Source organism: Gorilla gorilla, chromosome X, assembly GCF_029281585.2.
Source record: "Gorilla gorilla gorilla isolate KB3781 chromosome X, NHGRI_mGorGor1-v2.1_pri, whole genome shotgun sequence".
In the NCBI taxonomy this organism is placed as follows: Eukaryota; Metazoa; Chordata; class Mammalia; order Primates; family Hominidae; genus Gorilla; species Gorilla gorilla.
Genome location: NC_073247.2, coordinates 163,408,435 through 163,428,889, shown reverse-complemented (window position 1 = coordinate 163,428,889; position 20,455 = coordinate 163,408,435). Strand labels below are relative to the sequence as shown.

The 20,455-nt window shown below is 48.8% G+C and overlaps 1 protein-coding gene across 3 annotated transcripts; it reads right to left on the bottom strand.

Annotated features, from left to right (window-relative positions):
* Positions 1 to 719: 719 nt before the first annotated feature.
* CNGA2 (cyclic nucleotide gated channel subunit alpha 2) lies at positions 720 to 19,525 on the bottom strand. 3 transcript variants are annotated; one of them, XM_004065022.3, is made up of 7 exons: positions 11,385 to 11,662; positions 7,730 to 7,865; positions 7,444 to 7,536; positions 6,591 to 6,761; positions 5,422 to 5,529; positions 3,681 to 3,787; positions 720 to 3,336 (listed from the first exon to the last, which is right to left on the bottom strand). In XM_004065022.3, the coding sequence occupies exons 2-7, from the start codon at positions 7,837 to 7,839 to the stop codon at positions 1,931 to 1,933; spliced, it is 1,995 nt and encodes a 664-aa protein (XP_004065070.1). In that variant the 5' UTR covers positions 7,840 to 7,865; positions 11,385 to 11,662; the 3' UTR covers positions 720 to 1,930. The 3 variants fall into 3 exon arrangements, with proteins under 3 accessions (XP_004065070.1, XP_055232076.1, XP_055232075.1); XM_055376101.1 differs by lacking the exon at positions 11,385 to 11,662 and adding an exon at positions 9,801 to 10,183; XM_055376100.2 differs by lacking the exon at positions 11,385 to 11,662 and adding an exon at positions 19,119 to 19,525 and having other exon boundaries at positions 730 to 3,336.
* Between the last annotated feature and the right edge of the window lie 930 nt (positions 19,526 to 20,455).

Sequence of the window (20,455 nt, the reverse complement as noted above, 5' to 3'; positions counted from 1 at the left end):
GTGAACAGGAAGGCCTCTGAGTCTGCACCTAGATTTTCTTGCCCACTAATTAGTACTTTTCCTTTAGGCTCCTGATCATGTTATAATGCCCAGCTGAAAGACCTGATACTCCAGGAGATCTTTCCCAACTCCCCCAGTAGAGCCAATGCTTCTGTCAAGGCATGACTGCTGTCAGGAAGAAGCATGAGAGTTTTGGTCAGCTGTGTTTCTTTGCTCATTCATCCATTCATTCACTCATTCATGTGTTCACTTACTCCCCCAATGAATAAATGTTCTCTGAATGCTCCTCAGTGCCAGCTATGTCACTGAGGCTGCAAATAGACACATGAGGGAGATTGTCTTGGCCTTGTCCACAGTCAGGAGGGGAAACCAAGTCCACTAAAACTGACCGCACATTACAAAACCAGGACAGAGAGGCTCTGCGCTGTGGGAGCCTACAGAGGAGATAATTGACTAGTGTGGGAGTGGTTGCAGTCAAGTGGGCCTTCTGCGAGAAGGTGGTGCCTGAGGTAAGCCCTGAAGGACCCATAAGGCTTAGGCAGGCAGGGAGAGGTGGGAGAGTGTATTTCAGACCGAAAGAGTTCTGGATAGGGACAAAGAAAAGTAGTCTTTCCTTCATATCCTTGCGTTTCACATCTGCAGATTCAACCAATGGCAGATTAAAAATATTCAGGAAGAAAATAACAGATCAAAATAATACAAAGAAAAGACACAATATAACAGCTATTTACATAGCACTGACATTGTATTAGGTGTTACAAATAATCGAGAGATGACTTAAAGTATGGGAGGATGTGCATAGGTTATATTCAAATACGACGTCATTTTGTATCAGGGACTTGAACATCCACAAATTTTGGTATCCATGGGGACTCCTGAAAGCAATCCCTGATGAATACTGAGGGACAACCATATAGCGAAAAGAGAGGGATTAATGAAGGGAGGGAGAGAATGTGCAGCAGAGTTGAGCAATAACCACAGATAGTTCAAAGGAATTTTTAAACTCATAGGTGCCTCTAATGCAGATATTAACTTGAAGAGTCTCCCCACCACCAGCAGTTTTCAGGGCCTCTTTAGGAATGCTCTTCATAGGGGAGGGATGGCCAGAGCTGCCAGCTACCTCTGTCTCCAGGTGGACAAATGCCAGTTGCCTTGCTCCTCACTCCCTGCCCTGGAATGGACCAGAAGCCGGGTCTATCTCCTTGGTCCACAGAAGACTGCAGAGTTCCCATCCTGGCTAGCAGACAGACAGATCAATCTACAGAGCAGGAGCTGGAGTATCTGATGGGGAGGAATAACCCTGAGTGGGCACCCTTCTACCCCCTCCCAACAACACTATCACATCCCTTGGCCTGTCTTGGGAGACAGACACTGGGCACCTGATCTAAATGTCTATAGTCGGTGCTCGAAGTACATGCGTGTGCAGGGAAAAAGGGAGTATTCAGAACACATGTTATAAAAAGTGAGTATTCAGAACACATGTTAGAAAAAGTGAGTATTCAGAACACATGTTAGAAAAAGTGGGGGCCAGAACCAAGGGAGGAGTCGCTATGCGCAAAAGAGCCAGAGGGGGGCAGTACTGCAGCAAGGTGTATGTCATTTTGCAAGTGGCCTTCTTCAGAGCGGATCACTGCCCAGGCTCCCAGTCCCAGGACAGACTCCTGAAAGACAGCTGCCCCCTTCTCCCTTCCTCAGACTTAGGCAGGCCGAAGCTCTCGGAAGCCCAGCCAACACAGTCTGTACTCTCCACAAACTTGGGCTAAACTTGGAGGCGGAATCTTGGATGTTTAGGCCAAAAACCCAGGGTCAGAGAGGCTTTTGGGAGAATTCAGGGAACATGAGGGTAATGCATGTAAATCCGGAGATCAAAATAGCTCCTCTAGCTTCTGGGATCAAGGCCAAGGCTGGAGAGGCAGTTGGGCCCCAGGTCTTATGGCTTGTCAGCAGCAGCCAGCTCGGGGCTGTTCATCCCATCAGACAGGTAGTCATCTTCATTGTTCTGTTTCATCTTGGTTTCCAGAACTGTGATGCGCTGCTTGAGCTTCTGCTGGGCCCCCGTGTACTCAGCCAGCAGGCGGCCAAAGCGAGTGTACAAGGTTTCCATGTTGGTCTCCAGCTGCCCTAGCTTCTCCTGCACGTCGACCTCCATGCTGGTTGCCACTTCGTTCTCATCCAGCAGTCCCTCCTTCATGAGGATCTCCCGACCCCTCTCTTCTAGGACTTTCTTGGCATCAGGGTACTCAGTCACAGCTTCCATAAGATCATCCTTGGACAAGCAGAAGAGATCTGAGTAGCCCAGGCTGCGGATATTAGCTGTGCGTCGATTGCCCATTTTACTGCCCTTAATGTTAAGGATACTGATCTCGCCAAAGCAGCTTCCAGCCGAGAGCAGAGCATACTGAGTCACACCATCATCAGCCACCACTGCCAGTTTGCCCTCCTTAATGATGTACATCTCCTTGCCGATGTCCCCTTTGCGGCAAATGTAATCCCCAGGACTGAAGACCTGAGGACGGAGTTTCAGTACCAGCTCTACCAGCAGGCCAGCCTCACAATCATGGAAGATGTGCACTTTCTTGAGTGTGGACAAGTGGACATTGATGGCTATCTCAGCCCTGAGCTTGGCTGGCAGATTCTTGAGAATTTCTCGCTCATCCACTGTCTTCTTATTGGTCCACAAGTAGTCAAACCACCTAATGACCTTGGCTTCCATCTCCTTGCTGACCTTTCGGAACTGCATGTAGTGTTTCACGGCATCGATCTTAGCCTGGAACTCTGCCCGGGTGGCATTCATGTTGGAGATCATGGAGCCCACATTTCCCACGATGGTGGCAAAGATGAGGACGCCAATCAGGAAGTCAAAGATGACAAATAGGTACTCCTCATCCTTTACAGGGGGTGGTGTCTCCCCAATGGTAGTGAGAGTCAGTGTGGACCAGTAAAGGCAATAGATGTATTCCCTAGCCAGGTAGCCATACTCAGGGTCAGTGATGTTTGGGTAAACCCAGGTGTCGACCCCAAAGCCTATGGATTTGGAGATGGCATAATAGATGCAGGCATTCCAGTGGATGATGACCAAGATGTAGAGGACAAGGTTGCTGATGCGGAAGATGTTAGGGTAGCTGGTGCGTGTCTCTGTCCGGTCAAAGAACTCAAACATGCGGGCAAAGTGCAGCAGGCGGTTGAAGCGCACCTCAGGGCTGTGGATGTCCACAGCAAAATAGATCAGGTCAGTGGGGATGATGGAAGCCACATCCAGCTTGAACTGCAGGGTGTGGATGTAGTTGTCTCGCAGTTTCTTGGTATCTTTGACCAGCAGCCCCTGCTCCAGGAAACCTAGTAGAGATGAAAGCCAGCATGTCATCTCTGCCCTCAGGGTATATGTGTATATATATATCCTTCCCTATAGGCTAATATCTCTAGGCAAGGAAACTACTGCTCACTGAAACTTCCTTCCCAAGGAAGGATATAGCTCACATACCAGGGCTGGCCAGAAGGACTCTAAGAGAACACCCCCAGATCAAAACCTCTCTATGCATGTGGAACCATGAGGTTCAAAGAAGGGTACTCACCTACCAGAGTCCCACCCAAGCAATTTAGTCCAACACCATGTCCAGTGGGCTTCCTAAAAATTTGGACTCAGGCCTTCGGATTTACCTGCATCCCAGTTGCTCACTGACCTGTGCGCAATCGGATGAAGAGGTCCGCAATGTAGACCACATCTGAGACATAATCCAGCACCAACCACACCAGGTAGTAGCCTTTCTGTAGGTCACTGAAGCAGGCTCTGCGGGAGGACAGGGCTAAGCTTCACCCCCAAAGCCAGCCAAAGGTCCCTTGGAGGCCCCAAACTGAGTGTTCACTGTGTGCAGGGCTTGGGATGGCTACCAGGGGCATCATTTAGTCACAGTCAGCCTGATGCCAAGAGATATTTATCTACAAGTAACTTCTGCCCCACCCCTCCTCATTACATAACATCACTACATAGACAGCACCACTAACCATTAATTTGCTGTCTCACCCTCTGAACTGTGAGCTCCAGGAAGGCAGGGACCCCTCTTAGTCATTACGGCATGCCCCATGCCTGACCTAAGGCAACAGGATTTGAGCGCTCAATGACTGTGAGTTGAATGAATGAACGAGTCATTGGAAGAACAAACTACAGCACACAACTGAACCATCTCCATGCTCATCTCTTCAACATACATCTTATTCAGCACCCAATAAACAGCACTAGCCAATACACGTGAGAGGGAGAATAGTAGTGGGGATGGAGAAAGTTTGGAGGTTGCAGAACTTTTTAAAAGGAAGTGGCAGGATTTGGCAACTGAGTAGGGAGAGGACTGGGGAGAGAGCAGAGTCAGGGACACAGCCCAGGATGATTGTCCAGTGAGTGTACTAGTCAAAGGGGAGAGCCGTTAACTCTGACTACTTGGTCACATTCAGACTCAAACTCCAGCCCCCTCCCCTTCCCACTGAGACTGCAGAGCTGGCCCATGCCAGTGATGGCTCACTCACAGCCTCCAGCCACACTAGGCCATCCCGAGACAGGGTTTTCATACTTGCTGTTTCTTCTGCCCAGAATGCTCCCTCCACCATCCTCAAGTATCTAATTAGCTGCCTCCCTCCCACGAGCTAAGGCATCACCTCCTCAGAGACGCTGATCCTGACTGCCCTTTCTCTAGCCACCAGGCCCTGGCATCATTCTGGTCATTTGTTTCATTTCAGGTTTACAGTCACTGTCCGCCACTAGCCTGGGAGCTCCAGGAGAGCAGAGACCATGGTTGTTGTGCTCACCACATTATCCCCGGCACTGAGCACACATGAGGTGCTCAGTCAAATCCTTGCTGAATGAATGACTGGGATTGGGATGGAGTAGGATGGGGAATGCTGCCAAGGAAAGCTACATGTAGATAGTGGCTTTTGAACTTAGCCTGCAAGGAGAAGAATCTCCATAGGTGGAAAATGGAAGGGAAAGGGAATTTTCTCTAGAGGAAACAGCATGTTCTGATCCAAGAGTGGTGAATGCTGGGGCTGGGGTGTATCCAGAAGGTGTAGCAAGAGAAAAAGATCAGGTCCAGAGGAGTTTGAAGGCCATGCTTAGACCTTGAACTTCATCCTGTGGACAATGGGGAGCCACTTAAGGGTTTGTGAGGAGGGAATGGCATCACCAAATCCTAGTTTGCTATCAAGCATGTTTGTTGCAAATGTGGAGGATGCACCCTAGGTGTGTGGAACCACTGTAGTTGTCCCAGACACAGGACAGACAAGAAATCTTCATGGCATATTAAATGGGGAGAGGGTTGGGGTTAACAGAGAAGTTGGAGGTGCCATTGGTATCCAGGGACTGCTGCGCTGTCAATCCCGGGGTCTGAAGACTGGGTTGCTTTGGCCACCCCTCCTGGGCCCCACCCTGCTCACCTGGCCACCAGCAGGCACCAGTTGTAAAGGACGGGCATGGCAATGACAAATAGCCAGCAGTAGTACCAATCCCCAGCTGGGTCCAAGACAAATAGTTCAAATTTCTTCCTGAGAAGACAGACAAAGGCAAGGCTTGGGGATCAGGTCCCCCAGTGTGATAGCACCCCAGCTCCCAGAAACCAGAAGTGCCTGAGAAAGCAAAAGCACTGCCAAAGGGTATATGTGGGGTGAAAGATGGTTTGGCTGAGGGCCACATTTTTCAGGGAACTACAACCTGGTACTGGGCATCTGAGTGGAACTCAGATGGGCGGGGGCACCCATCTTCTCATTCTGAACCTAGATAGGTCCATTGGTTCCCATGCACGTTACAGGCCCCTTGCCCAGAGGGCATGTCAAGGGGCAGAGCTTTCAGTAGTGGTGGGTCTCAGGGCCTGGGAAGGGATTTCCACAGGATGATAATTGGGGTTTAGGCCTATTCCCACATCCCTCCCTAAAGAGAGGTGCTCCAGGTGAGTGAGCACCATGAGCTTCCTGCCCACCTCACCCTCCCTTTTTGGTCATTGGCCTCCAGCCTCCAAATCACTTCCCCAGATGTTGTGTCCTGCTTTGACAAGGGATGTTGTGTCCTGCTTTCTCTCCACTAGCCAGAGGTGGGGAATGTCAGCTTGACCAGACATCTGCAGTTGCCTTCTCATTCCTCAAAAGACAAACCCTCCAGCTCTGCCTTCTCTGCCCTCCCCATGCTATCCTGCTCCATCATTCAGCCCTTCTCCTCCAGCCCTCTACATGATCTCTTCAAAGACCCACTTCCTTGCCCACAGTGGAGATGAGATTGGCATCCCCTCCAGGGCACTCCCTGAATGCACCCTCTCAGTATTTCCTGACCACTGGAACTGGGCTATACATTCATGTGCAGCAAGAGGACATCTGGCAAGAGGCAACTAAGGCGAGAAAAGACACCAGAGGTTCTCATGGTAAGTAGGCCACTGGCTGTTGGGGAAACAATGGAAATATTCTGGAGGTGAAAACATTGCAAATCACCCTTGCCCACCACTCTTTTTACTACAGCAGGGCTTGTCATAGCCCCTAGCAGTAGCATAGAAACCCCAGTGAGCTCTTCCATTGCATGCTTAAAGCCCATTTGAGTCCCATAGGCTGAACAGCTGTACTTGGTGCCTTTGTCCTCGCCATCCTTGTCGCCTTTGCCATCCCCCTGCTGTGTGGTCACAGTCTGGAGTTCAGGCCCACGAAAACGCTCGAGGAATGAGTCAGGCCTAGGTTCCTCCTCTCGGAAATTCTTGTTGGCCCACTCTCTGATGATCCCCACCAGGCGAACTATCCTAGAGGTGAGAGAAAAAGAGTATGAGCCAGAGCCAAGACTCATGCTGTTCAGAGAGCACCAGTCCCCAAGAGCTCACTGTCTGCTAAGGAAGATGAAAGAAGGACAGTGAAACCTACAAACAGGCCAGACCATGATTTCCCGTGTGCTAAAAGCTGGGGTAGAGGCCACAGGGCAGGGGGCTGGGGCTCAGGCATGACCCTGAATGCAGCCCAGGGGGAGACTGCTGTCCTGGGAAGACTTCCTATAGGAAGTGCCATCTCAGTTGATGGTGAGAAGAGCAAGCAGGAGGTCTTCAGGGCAAGTTGGAGGTTGTGTTAAGGCAGGAACTATCATGAGTAAAGCTTGCCCTGAGCTTCCTGCTTTCCCTATGGAGCCTCTGACTCTGGGACAGAGAGGCTTTGGGTCCTCTACCTAGGTCTCTCTACCGGGAAAGATATCGCTCCCTGATGCTGAAACAGCCAAATGTGAAGGGAGGCCTCTTCTGGCCCCTCTGAGCTTGCCTGCCTTGGGGTTTGCCCAGACCTCAGGAGGACAGAATTAAGTTTGGCTACCAGTGACAGTGCTCCTTGGAGGTCTTGGTGGACAGGACTGGTGGGACCGTGAAGAGGAGGGCAGTGGTAGCCACCCTGACAGGCTCCATGCACAGGAAGGGGAAGCAGCAGGGTAGTGGTGGGACCCACCTGCGGAAGCCACTCCTTCCCTGCTGTGGGGCATCCACGTCTGCCAGCCTCTGCAGTTCTGAGGAGGTGTCATCGTCAGCTGCAGAGTGTGGCCTGCAGAAAAAAGAGCAGGATTGACCCAGGGTTCTCAGGGCATGACTTGTCTCCCCTCCTGGGTCATGCTTAGAAATCGCATGTTCTTTTTAGAGGCTGTCCTGGAGACAAAGATTGCTTGCTCTGTGACAATGAGGCAGAGATGGGAAGAAGTAGCAGCCTCTGTACCTTCCCTGATACCATGCAGACTCACCTGCTGCTTGTCCTGTGGTCATCTTTGCCATTGGCCTTGATGGCAGGAGGTGCATGATGGTTGTGATTATTGGCTGGGGAGCTCTTCACACCATTGGTTTTTTCGGTCATCCTCCATGTACAACCAGAGCACTTATCTGCCAGGAAGAGGGCCAAGAAGAAGGTCACAGAGGACCCTGACACCCACAGAGAGTGGGAGAATGGCAAGTGAACAGGATGGACTAGAACCCAGGCCCACCTGGCCAACCTCAGCACCCTCAGGCACTGCTGTGGCAGTCAGGGCAGTGGGATTCAGCATTCCCTAAATGCCAGGCACCAGGGCCCAAGAAAATGAGGGTACTCCCCCAACCCTAATATGTAATTGTAAATGGAAACAGTGCTAAACTACAAAAAGCGTTTGCTTTTCTATTTTACCCCAGTATTTTTTTACATACAAACTATCAAAGCTAACACAAAACATAACTAACAAAAACTGTTTAAGCCATCTTCCTGTGCCTTCACTTTGCAGATGTCTGGCACATACTTAAGCTGCCGAGCAGCTCCAAGGCAGCCACTGCCCCAAAGCCCTGGCCCAAGCAAGGAAGTGCATCTCCCTGACCCAGAGTAGCTTCCCTTTTCCCTAAGGAGCATGAGCTCTGAGGTGGTCTCCAGTGAGGAGAACCAGAAAGCTGGGTGGCTTGGGGAGGTGTGGGGTAGAGAGCAGCTGCTCTGGGCCAGGGAGACGCACCTCCTCCCTTGGGCCAGGGCTTTGGGGCAGTGGCTGCCTTGGAGCTGCTCGGCAGCTTAAGTATGTGCCAGACATCTGCAAAGTGAAGGCACAGGAAGATGGCTTAAACAGTTTTTGTTCGTTTTGTTTTGTTTCAGCTTTGATAGTTTAATAGTGAGGGCTCTCTCCTCTGCGCAGAGCAGGAGAGGGACAAGGGCAGCGTTCTGTGCCAGAAAAATCCCTCTGGCTGCTCTGTGGAGCCTGCATTAGAGGGAGAACAAGGGTGAAGGTTGGGGCAGGGAGGATGCTGGACAAGAGTACCAATGGAGCCCAAGACAAGAGGGCAGAGTGCGGAACCATCTAGGAAGGAGAATGAATGGGACTCAGAGGAGTGGATGTGGGGAGCAATGGAGGGAGTGGGTGGGATCACAAAGAAAGAGGAGACAGAGTGAGGGTGTGGGGCAGAGTTGTGGAGAACCCCAATATTTCAGAGTTGAACAGACGATGAGGTGTCCACAAAATAGATGGAGAAGGAACAGCCGAGGAGGTAACAATCTAGAGGAGGGACAGGAGATTGTGTCCCACAGTGTCTCTTGCCACAGAGTCAGGAGATACTTGGAGGAGCTCTTCCCTGCCAGGGCTGGTTGGCATGCCCTACCAGGTGTGGGCAGAAATGGTCAGCATGACCCCCAGATTTCCCACAGCCCATGCTGCTGGACCCACAGTCCGGAAGCTGTCTCTGGAGCTCCCTCAACCCCCGCCCAAGCTTGTTCCAGCCTCTGAAGCTGTCACCATGGCGATGGCAGGCACATCAAACAGCCTCAGAGATGCTCACCTGGTGCTCTCTGCGGGACTATGGCACAAGGATAGTAATGAGGGCACTTGAGGGAAAGGAACCAGCATCACTGAGTCCCTGCTTGGACCCTGGAGGCAGCAGACCATGGAGACAAAAAGTTTCAGGCAATGCAAACAAAGCCGGAGCCATTCGCACCAGAGTTTCAGGGCTGGCCTCCTGGAAAAGCTGGTGTTGAAGATGATGAAGCTGGCAGCTCAAAAGGGCTGTAATCCAGGGCCAGGCCAGTGCTGGGGGCACAGCATATGTTCACATCCTCTCTAAGGTTCTATCACAAAGGCAGATTCCCCCACCCCATGACCCCTGCTCCTTCTGTACCAGGAAACAGACCCGTCCCTGAGCCTGACTGCCTGCACACCCTCCCCTTTGCCAGAAACTGCCCCCTCATGCTGCTTGCTGGAAACAAGGCAGTTGGGCTGGTGGGTCTCATGTATACACCCTCTCCAGGAAACCTCAAGTCCCAAGGCTCCAGCTACCATCATGTCAAATCAGCTCCTCCTCAAAGTTACCCACCTCTGAAAGGGGCCTGCCCTCTTCCCAGTCACTCAAGCTGGAAGCCTGGTGTCAACCGTAACTCCTTGTTTCCTTTATCACATCCAAGCAGCCTCTGCCCTGAGTAGATTGTCCCCACAAAAAGCGTCAAAGTTCTGTCCACCCATTGCCCTCCATCCCCAAGGCCCTGGACTGGTCTCAAGCCTTCAACATGGCTCTCCAGGCCTGCTGCAGTGGACTCCGGATGGCTTAGTGTTCACTGGGGTCTGGACTGGAGGGGGGCGCATGATCACCAGGGTTTACATTACAAGTAAAGCTCTCAGGGGGATGTATCCATCCCCATATCATGAGAACAGAGAAAAAAGCTAAGGGTAGAGCTCTGGGGAGCTGCAACCATGAAAGACAGCTGAGGGGCTGGGTGAGTGAAGGAGACTGAGGCTGGGGATGTGAGAAACATGAGGGAGTTCCCAGGGAAGGCAGAACTTTCAGGAAGGGAGCTGTCTGCAAGGCCAATGCCCCGCTCACATATCAGGAAGATAAGTGTTCTATGCCGGGTACTTCTTCCCCCTGAGATGAGAGCTGGAGCGGGCACTGGGTGGAACAATAGGGGCCTCGCTGGGGACCTTATCAAGAGTAGCGTCAAGGAGTGGTGGTCAAACAGAGCTTGTTTCATGAAGTTTCAAGCGAGGAGTAGGAGGGGACAGATAAGAGATAGAGCACATAGCTCAGTCTTTCTAAGAGACTGACCAAGAAAAATAGGAAAGATAGAGTGGGAACTGGAGGAGGATATGGGGCTGACAAAGGTTCTCTGTCTTGCTGTTGCTGTTATTTTCTATGTCAAGAAGATAATAAAGCAAGCTTAAAGGTTTTGAGGAGGAATTCAGTAGATAATTAAAATATGCGTGCTTGTGAGCCACTCCAGTTGAGGCTGAAGCCCATGAAACATGGGTGGAATGGGAAGGTTCAGGTACCAGAGGAAGTGACAGGAGACAGATCCAGGACAATGGGAACGGGGTTGCTGAGAAACAGGCCACAAGACAGTTGAAGGGATTCACTCTTGCAAAACCCCAGTGTTCTAAGTGAAATGGGAGGGATGGGGGTATCTCATCTTCAGAGACACCAGGCAGCGGTAGGTGCAGACTTTGGAGGCCAGAACATTTGCAATAGCTGCTGCAAGGACAGACAGGGGATACCAAACAAGTGCGAGGACGAGAAAAGGCTTGGCAAGGAAGATGACAGACCATGTACCTACCAAAGAGAACAGAGATGGGCAACAGATCTTAGATGAGCAGTGGGATTCTCAAGGAGGGTGGTTTAACAACCTAGAGTAAGGCATGATTATTTGGTAAAAAGTCCAAACACAGTCAAGGTGGAGTTGTAGGCCTCTTTTCTCCTTATCCACAAGTTGAGCAGCCAGCCCAAGACTTTAAAGAAAAACCAGCCTAGTCAAGGAGTTTATTGAAAGAATTTTGAGGAAAATTCCTTCCTAGAGAAGTCAAGTCAGAGAGAGAAGGAACAAGTTCGTCATATAGCCAAGATTAGAAGTTTCAGTTCATGGCCCATTCATTCACTCATCTATCTCACACACATCCCCAAGACACCTACTATGTGCCAGGTCCTTTGCTGGGTGCTGAGTTTAGAAAGAAGAGTCTGGCAGTCTCGAGCTCAGTGGTGGTCCCAGAGTAAGAGATAGACAGGAACACGATTTATCCCAAGTCACTTCTCTGTCCATGTTCTATTCTGTTTCTGAGCAGCATCTAACAGTTTATCCACGCCATCTTTCTTGAAATAATAGAGTCTACTCCCTTCGTTCTCCTCCTCCTCACTGGCCACTTCTCAGTGTTCTTTGAAGAGGCCTCCTCTTCTTCTCCAACTCTAAATGTCGGAGTGTCCCAAACTCAGTCCTTCAATGGACTTCTTGTCTTTTCTCTCTTCATCACCTCCTTCTCCAGTCTCATGGCTTTAAATACGTCTGTATGTTGATGACTTGCAAACTCTTAACACCAGTTCAACCTATCCCATGGATGGTAATTTACCTCCCTCACATAACCACTTGGATTTTGAATAGGCATCTCAGGCTCCATATGTCCAAAAGTGAGTTATCTTCCCCTCAAAATCTTATCCTTCCATAATCATCTGCATCCCAGTAAAGGCAAAGCCATACTCCCAGTTACTCAGGTCACAAACCTCAGCATCATCCTTGACTCCTCTTTTTTTCGTACCCCATGGACTCTACATATATGCAAATCATATGGGCTCTACCTTCAAAACATACCTCTTATCCAATAACTTCTTGTCTCCACCATTACCACGTTAATCAAAGCTACCACCTTTTCTCAGTGCCTGGAACATAGTAGGTGCTCAATAAATAAGTTTTAAATGAGTAGTCTATGCATGGTCCCTGCATTTTTCCCAGTCCATTACTCCCTCTCTTTTTACTTTCATTGTACAGCATAAGATTCTGCTATATCAATTATTTGATTTTAAAGGAACATGCAACACTTTTCCTCTTAGCCAACATGGGGTAACAGGGATCATATTTTTCCTCCAGAATGAAACAACCAAACATAGAAAAAATATGTGACACAACAGTTTTCAAGACTATAAACGTTAGGCAACAAAGGATAGCTATTTCTAAGAGACAGGAGCCAAATGTGAATCTGGTGACTGCCCCAGATTACTCCTTTGTGAGAGTTTCCAGACGATGGCACAGAGGGGAATGCAGGTGGAACTTGATGGATGACTCCCTGGGTTAGGGACACAGAGAATAGAATGAAAGGAGACCAAAGCAGCTAAAGTTTGCAGAACAGGGTACTGCAGAGGAGAGAGCTGCACAGAGAGAGCTCTGGAGACCTGCAAAGAGTCTGTCCCAAGTATTCATCTGAGTGCTTATTTGCACACACGGATGAGGGGGTTATCCACAGCTTAGGAAAGAACCATCCCCCCAAATTAGGCATTACAGTTCCCAGCTCTCACACAGGGCCTGGAATAGTGCCTCATGCCACCAGTCAAACTGGAAACCTAGTGGTTCATAGGCTATTGGGTAGTACCTAGAAGGGGCTTGCCTCACTCATGAGGAATAACTGGTCCTTTCACTGAGCACTGTTCTAGTCCTACTGAAAAATCTTCAAAGCAAGACCCAAAAGGATCAAACTCTTTCCATTAACTTCACACCAGAACAAGCCTCAAGAATGTTTCTAGAAATACAAAAACACACAGCACCCAACAAAGTAAAAATCACAAGGTGTGGCATCCACTCAGAAATTATCAGCCATGCAAATAAATTCTCAATAATGAGGAGGCAAAAATCTATCAATTGAAATAAACCCAGAATTGACACAGGTGTACAATTAGTACACAAGAATATGAAGACAGCTAATACAACTATATTCTATATGTTCAAAAAGTTAAGCAGGGCCATGAAATATATAAAAAGATCCAAGTCAAATTTCTAAAGATGAAAACTACAATATTTGAGATGAAAATTACACTACATGGGATTAACAGATGATCAGATATTGCAGAAGAAGGAATTAGTGAACATACAGACAAACTTATTTTAAAATGAATTTACAGTATTTATTTAGACAATAAAACTATCCACAATGTAGCACAGAGAGAAAAGACAATCAGAAAACAACAATACAGCAACAGCAACAACAAAAAGCAAAGCGTCAGTGTAAACTACACCAAGGCATATGAGTATCAAAGTGCCCACATCCACTGATAATAGGGAAATCGTAAAAGTTGCCCGAGAAAGAAGACACATTGTGCACTGAATCACAAAAGTACAGATGGCATCTAATATCCACTAACAAAGGTACAGGTGACAACAAGACCTCTCTGCTAAGCTTCAGGCTTTCCTTCCAACTTCCAACTGGACATTACTCTCTGGCTGCCCTTGGAAAACTGCAGCTCATCTTGCGTCAAGTCACACTATTTATCGCCACCATCAGCCCTTTGACAGATAGACATTTGTGACTGACTGGGCCTTAACACCCTCAACTGCTGGCTTCCAGGGTGGCTTGGCATTCTAACTTCTCCCTGAAGAGCATGCCCAGGCTCCCTCTCCCTGTCTACAGCTTTCTGCCAAGTTTCCCTGGTCCTAGGGTGAAGCCTGTATTCAGACTATGCCACCCTTCTTGCCAATACTGCCTGCACTACAGTGTGTACTGCCTGAGGGCAGGCATCAGTGTCTGTGTTCTTGTCCACTACATCCCTGCACTGCACTGAGGGTGGCTCCTGAAAAGCACTGCCTACATGTTGGTGGAAGGAAGGAAGAGAGGGAGAGAGAGGGAAAAAGACATAAAGACTAGATCTTGGTGAAGTTCTGAGGACTCTCAGAAGACAGAGCTCAGAAAAGGGAACTCCTGAGCCTGAAGCATTGAGCAGGGGAGAACAGATGCAGGAGGTCTTCCTGGGGAGCGGGTTGGTGAGGGAGTAGCTCATGAAACTGGTTTCTCTAAGTAACCAGACGTCCCAGCTTCTCATACAACCCAGCCTATCCTTGATAGAAAAGCAGAAGAAGCTCAATAAGGACTTAAAGGATTCAATCAATATAATTAGAATACTTGATCTAGTTAAAGCAGAAAAAAATTACATCACCCCAATTGGTATAGAAAAAATATTGAACAAAATTCAGAACTTATTTACTTTTTTTTTCTTGTGCAATTTTCTAAAGCTATAAAGGGAGAGTTTTCTTTTTTATATTTTAAATTTTAGGGTACATGTACACAATGTGCAGGTTTGTTACATATGTATACATTAAATATCTTAGGAAATTAGAAATAGAAAGGACCTTCTTTCTATTCCTAATATATACATAGAAATATATATACAATATATAAATATATATTATATATACATTATAATCTATTTCAATATTAAGAAATTATTTTCCTTTTTCATGGGATTAGGAATTCTAGGTAGGGCACGGTGGCTCACGCCTCTAATCCCAGCACTTTGGGAGGTTGGGGCAGGTGGATCACTTGAGGCCAGCAGTTCAAGACCAGCCTGGCCAATGTGGCAAAACCTCATCTCTACTAAAAATACAAAAATTAGCTGGGCATGGTGGCAGGCGTCTGTAATCCCAGCTATTCGGGAGGCTGAGGCACGAGAATCGCTTGAACATGGGAGGTGGAGGTTGCAGTGAGCTGAGATTGCGCCACTGTGATCTGTTTTAAAAGGAATTTTAAAAAGTATGTAAACTATCACCATTTCTAAACACTACTGTGCTGGATTTCTCAGTCAGTGCAATAAGCAAGAAAAATAAATGAAGTGCATAAGTACTGGGAATAAAAATAAATGTTTTAAATAGAGTATGGTTAATAATTCATAGTATATTTCAAAACTGCTAAAAGAGAAGATTTGAAATAGTCTCGACACAAAAAATAATAAATGTTTGAGATTATGAGTATCCCAGTTACCCAGATTTGATTATTACACATTGTATGCATGCACCAAAATATCACGTGTACCACATAAATATTTATAATCTCTATGTATCAACAAAAATTTTAATGTAAACAACAAAACTATGATGATGAAACAGTAGCAAACATTTTATATAATATTGAGTTAGAAAGACAATATCATGAAAGAAAACATTGAACATAAATGCACATTAAACCCAACATTTAAAAGAATACAATAAACTGAAAACAAATTTGACAGAGAAAGAAAAAGATTTTTTTATAAACAGAGATCTTACAAATCAATATATTAAAAACATAAAAACAGTACAATCACAAAAATACAGGTGCAAGGATGCTAGTCACAGTGACGTATACCTTAATGAATTAATCAATTAACCGAGTGAACCAAGACCATAGGGTGGAATGCTATGCAGCCCTTAAAATGGTATTACTATTGTAAAAGACTACTTCTTGTCAGGGGGATACCAGGTTTCAAAATGGAATGTTCTGTTATGTTAATAATTTCCATGCACGCATGTGTGATATATATTCACACGTAGATACATAAACTCACAAGATCAAGACTATTTCTCAATTCTGAGGGTGTGGGGAAATTGTTTTCTTTTGTATATTTTTTATAGTGTCCAATATTCTGTACTGTAATGTGTGATGTCTATAGTCGGGAAGGGAGGTTATAGGGCTATATAATAAAATAAAATATTACTTTAAACTTTAGTTTAAAACAACAACAGCAGCAAAAATGCAGCCCATTTTGGTTTCAGGTTCAACTTAATACCAGGTCAAGCCAAAGTTTTTCCACTGATACTGGGAAGGGATCTTCTCCATGGTTGACAGCCTAGAGAGTCAGACTACTACACGTCTTAGCCAGAAACTAGTCCCCCAGGTAGTCAATATCTGATATGTTTTAATATCAGATATTTTCCATTGCAGTGGCAAAAGTCTTGGGTGGCAGGCAGAGAATGGTACAGGGGAGAGTCATAGACATCATGGGGGGCAGGGTGGTAGGGCAGACAGGCAGAGAAGCAGGGAGGTGTGTGGGTGAGCAGCAATAGCGAAGTCCCAGAGGAAGCAGTGGGTATCCCTGACAGGAAGCTGGAATCTGGTGATTCAGGGGCAGGTTCTCATTCATGGAGCAGCTACCTTGTGCTAAGTACTTGACATAAGTTCATTCGTTTAAACCTCATGACAACCTGACAAAGTCGACACTATTCTTATCCCCATTGCACAGATTCATACCTAAGCAATTTGGCTCCAAAAGCACCCTCAGTCACAGGGCCAGCTTGGAAGGTAAAATGAGCCAGGAAGTGCACAAGTACTAAAAAGAGAGGTATGGTCAGAACTGCACTGGAAGCAGCAGGCTCCTGGGCTCACTTTTGAGTGTGGAGCTGAAGCTGCCATGACCCTCTGTGCCCAGGCTTAGGAGGGACAGTGGGAGGGGGCCCAGCTGTGATAAGGTGAGCTGCAGGAGCTTTGGAGGTGGAGAGCATGCCGGGCACTCACTAGGCAGGTAGTGGGCCTTTGAGTCTGAGCTGCCTCAGCCTCCCTGAGTTCAGGCTCCAGCACAGCAGCTTCATGAACTAGGTCCTTGAGAACTACTTGTTGAATGAGTAAAATCTCCAGAAGGATACACAAGAGGCAGGGCTTTGCCCGAGAGGCTTGGCAGGCCAGCATAGTTGATCACTACCTTGACAAGGGGCTACAATCTCTAGTGTGGACACCACTATGACAAACTTACCATGATTGGGCTGCTTTGCCAAGGGAGGCTTCGTCTCTTTATAGACAAAGATGGGGCTGGGGCAATATGCCTGGCATCAGCCACATACAGTCCATACCCCAGGGGAGGCTCCTCCTAGAAGGCCGCCCAAGACAGGCTGGACCCTAGTGATTGTAGCTCATCTCCCTAAATGCTCCTGACCTCACTGAGAAGCCCCTCCTGAGCTCCATATCTTCAGGTGCCCATGGGCCAACTCTGTCTCCTAGAGGAAGACACTGGGCCCCTGGAACCAATATGTTCAAACTGACATGAACTTCTGCCCCTCCACCCCAGCTCCTCTGTCCCCAGCACCTTATCTGGAGAAAGGCGCATCTTGCCCCACATGTGCTTAATTCAGAAACCTAGGAGTCATCCTTGATACCTCGCACCCGCTCCCCAAATCATATTTGTTATTCTGCTGGAATCTCTCTCTAGCACCTTCTTCTCCATCCATTCTGACTGCTGCTGCCCTGGGCCTTGCCCAGACTCTGTCACAGTCTCACTGTTTCTCTATTTCCAGATCCCAGCTCTTCCTTTCCTTTATCTTCCACACCACCAGGGTGAGTTCATAGGACTACACCTGGTCCTGTCTGTTGCTCCTCTGAAAACCCATGGAAAGAAGACCGCACTCTAGAAATAAACTTTATGTGGCAAGGACTCATCTAATTTTTTTAGTCATTAATCTGCAGAGCCGAGCCCAATGGTAAGCACGTAATAAGTGCTTGATACATATTTGGCAAGTAAATGAATGAATGAATGATTCTCCCAAGTCTACCTTGTTTCATGTTCACTTTTCCCCCACTTTATTTGTATCACAGATTTATCATCTCCTGACAATGAACTACAGATTTTCTTGTTCCCTGCTACATCCCAGGATTAGGGATCATGTCCGGTATTTGTTGGATGGATGGAAGGATCATCTAAATAATACATTCCAAACTCTGCACTCTGGCTTTCAAACTCCTTCAGGTTGTCACTAGACCCATGTCTGCAGCCTCATCTCCTGTGGGGCCATTTTGTGTTGGAGCTTAGTGGGGGTGTGGCCAGGGCTGGTCTTGGCAGTTTTGTGGCCACCATGACACCTGCAGATCAACCAGGTACATATTCTGTCTGCCACATGCATGTGTCCAGTCCAAGCACTAGTGTCCCTCCCTCTGGAGAAGGTGGTCACTGATGAGTGGTACTAAGGAGCAGTTGGAGGGGGCCCAGCTACGCAGAAAGAGGGGCCCAGGGACCCAGCTACTGACAGGATGTCTAGAGATGAGGCTGCTCCAATACTAGCTGCCTCCTATGGCCACAGTCTCACATGGACGGAGCTTACACCTGCCACTCTGGGCTCAAGCTGAGATGGATGCAAGCTCAGCTGGGGAGCCCAAACGGGGTACCAGGCCTGAAGCAGCCCTGGAAGCCTATCTCTGCCCCAGGCCTGCTGCCTGGCTCCAGAATCTTCCCTCAGCCAGAAGCTCCAAGGGCTTCACCCCACATGCATTTCCCCAAATGGCAGAGTGGCTGGCTCCCAAGCCTGAGAGGCCTGAAGAGGGTGGTCCCCTCTAAGGATCTCCGAAGGAGGTCAGGGTGCAGTTCAAAGAGCCAAAAGCAAAGGCTGCAATCCCAGCATGGCTCCTGGGAGAAGCCCACATAACCCACACCCCTACCTCCACTGCTACTCATATGCAGAGAGCCACAGGCTCCAAGTGAACACCGCCCGTGCTCTGAAGCTGAGGGGCCCAGAAATGCTCGGAGTCAGGCAGGCAGTGAAGGCCCATGGGTTCCCCCCTTCCTCCCACTGAAGCTTGCCTGTCGGGCAGGCCCTCCGTCCCTCTGCTCCAAATCTTCTCCAGCAACCCTCCCTGCCACTCTCCTGGGAAAGGACAAAGTCCCAGCTGCTTCAGGACAAGCTTTGTGTGGCACTCAGGGCCTCCACCCTCCTAGAGCCCCAAATAATTTCTTTGGCTGCTTTAACAGGGGACAAAGTTTCCCAACACAGCCACTTTCCTCAGCTCCCTCGGCAGATCACGCATATGAAGACCCATGTCAAGCCAGGTTCTAGGGCCCACACACTTTTCACAGACTCCAGTTCTGTACCCCCATGGAGGCAACTGGCCTGTGGTCACAGAAAGGTATCAGCCCAAGGTCAGCCGCTTTCCTCACCAATCAGATGGCTTCAGAGGCAGGGGCTCTCCTGGCCAGTCAGCATCCGTTGGTCCTTCTGCACAACCTCCAGTCAGAGACAAACCACTGGGGGCTCATCAGCATCTGGAGCTAACAGAGATCTCCTGCCATTCCTGCCCCTCAGGCCACCGGGGCCCTTGAGCCCCTGACAACTTAGCTGCAGCCTCGGGGTCAGAGAGCTGCCCCACCCTGCCTGAGGCCAACAGGAGAAGCTGGCAGAGGCCAAGAAGAGCTCATGCCCATGGCTAAGGCAAACTCAAGACGCTGCCCCAGGGTGTCACCTGCCCACTGGAGAAGCTGGCCTGTCTGTGGGCACTGTACACCCCAGGCTGTTGGCAGGCGAGGGCTGGGTGCTGGGCTGCCTGTCTGTAGAAGCCGCTTGCCTGCCCAGATCCAGAAGCCAGCCCCTCCCAAGCTCCCTGAGGAGCCCTGCCTTGCACGGAGCATGCTCAGAACTATGTGTCTGGGGATTCAACCCCACCAGCTCACAGCCCTGGTGTACTTGCCTCCAGGCCTTGGCACAATCTCAACCAGTCCACCTGATCTGAGGTCAAGCCAGGGAGAAATCTGAGAGAAGAGGTACCTGGGGTAGGGCTGGCCTGAGGGGAAAATCCATACCTTCTCTGCCAGGTCCCCTGGACTTGGCCTCCAAGAAGGGTTGGGGTTAGGGAAGGGAAACAAGGCAAGACCCTTGGGGCAGTGAGCTTTGGGCTCCTTTCCAAGAAGCCAGGATTTCAGGCTGCTCCTGGGTACACCGGAGTCCCCTCCATGCACCCTCATGTACCCCTCCTCACATGCCCACCTTCCTCTTCCCACCTTCCACCAGCTGCCAGGAAGCCAGCCTGTGACAAAAGAACTGGAATATTGAGTTTCAGCTTTTGACCAGGACTGGCGGGGGACCAGGGGCCCACTTGGCAGGGCAGAGAACTACATAAATGGAGGATTAAAGCTTTGCCCACCTGCACAGCCAGCTGGGAAGACAAGCCACTCCCTCAGGGGGCTGCTAGGAGGGGCTTAAATGACATCCTGCGTGCAAAGCCTGGGATACATACAGGTGCGCATAATCTGCATGGAACAGCATAGAGAGTTCGCAAGGATACGCACCAACCAAACCATGGGAAATAATTCAATGGAGGGACTTGGCATTTGGGGTGCAAGGGACTGTGTTAGCTAGGCCTGCAATGTTTGCCTTTTTGGGGAGAATGTGTTCATGCACAACTTGCGTAATTAAATATTTTTAAGATGCAAAGTGCATGGCACAGAGTAGGTGTGCCGTAGGAAGCAAAGAATAGAATTGGCTCCCTTTGGTGGGGAAA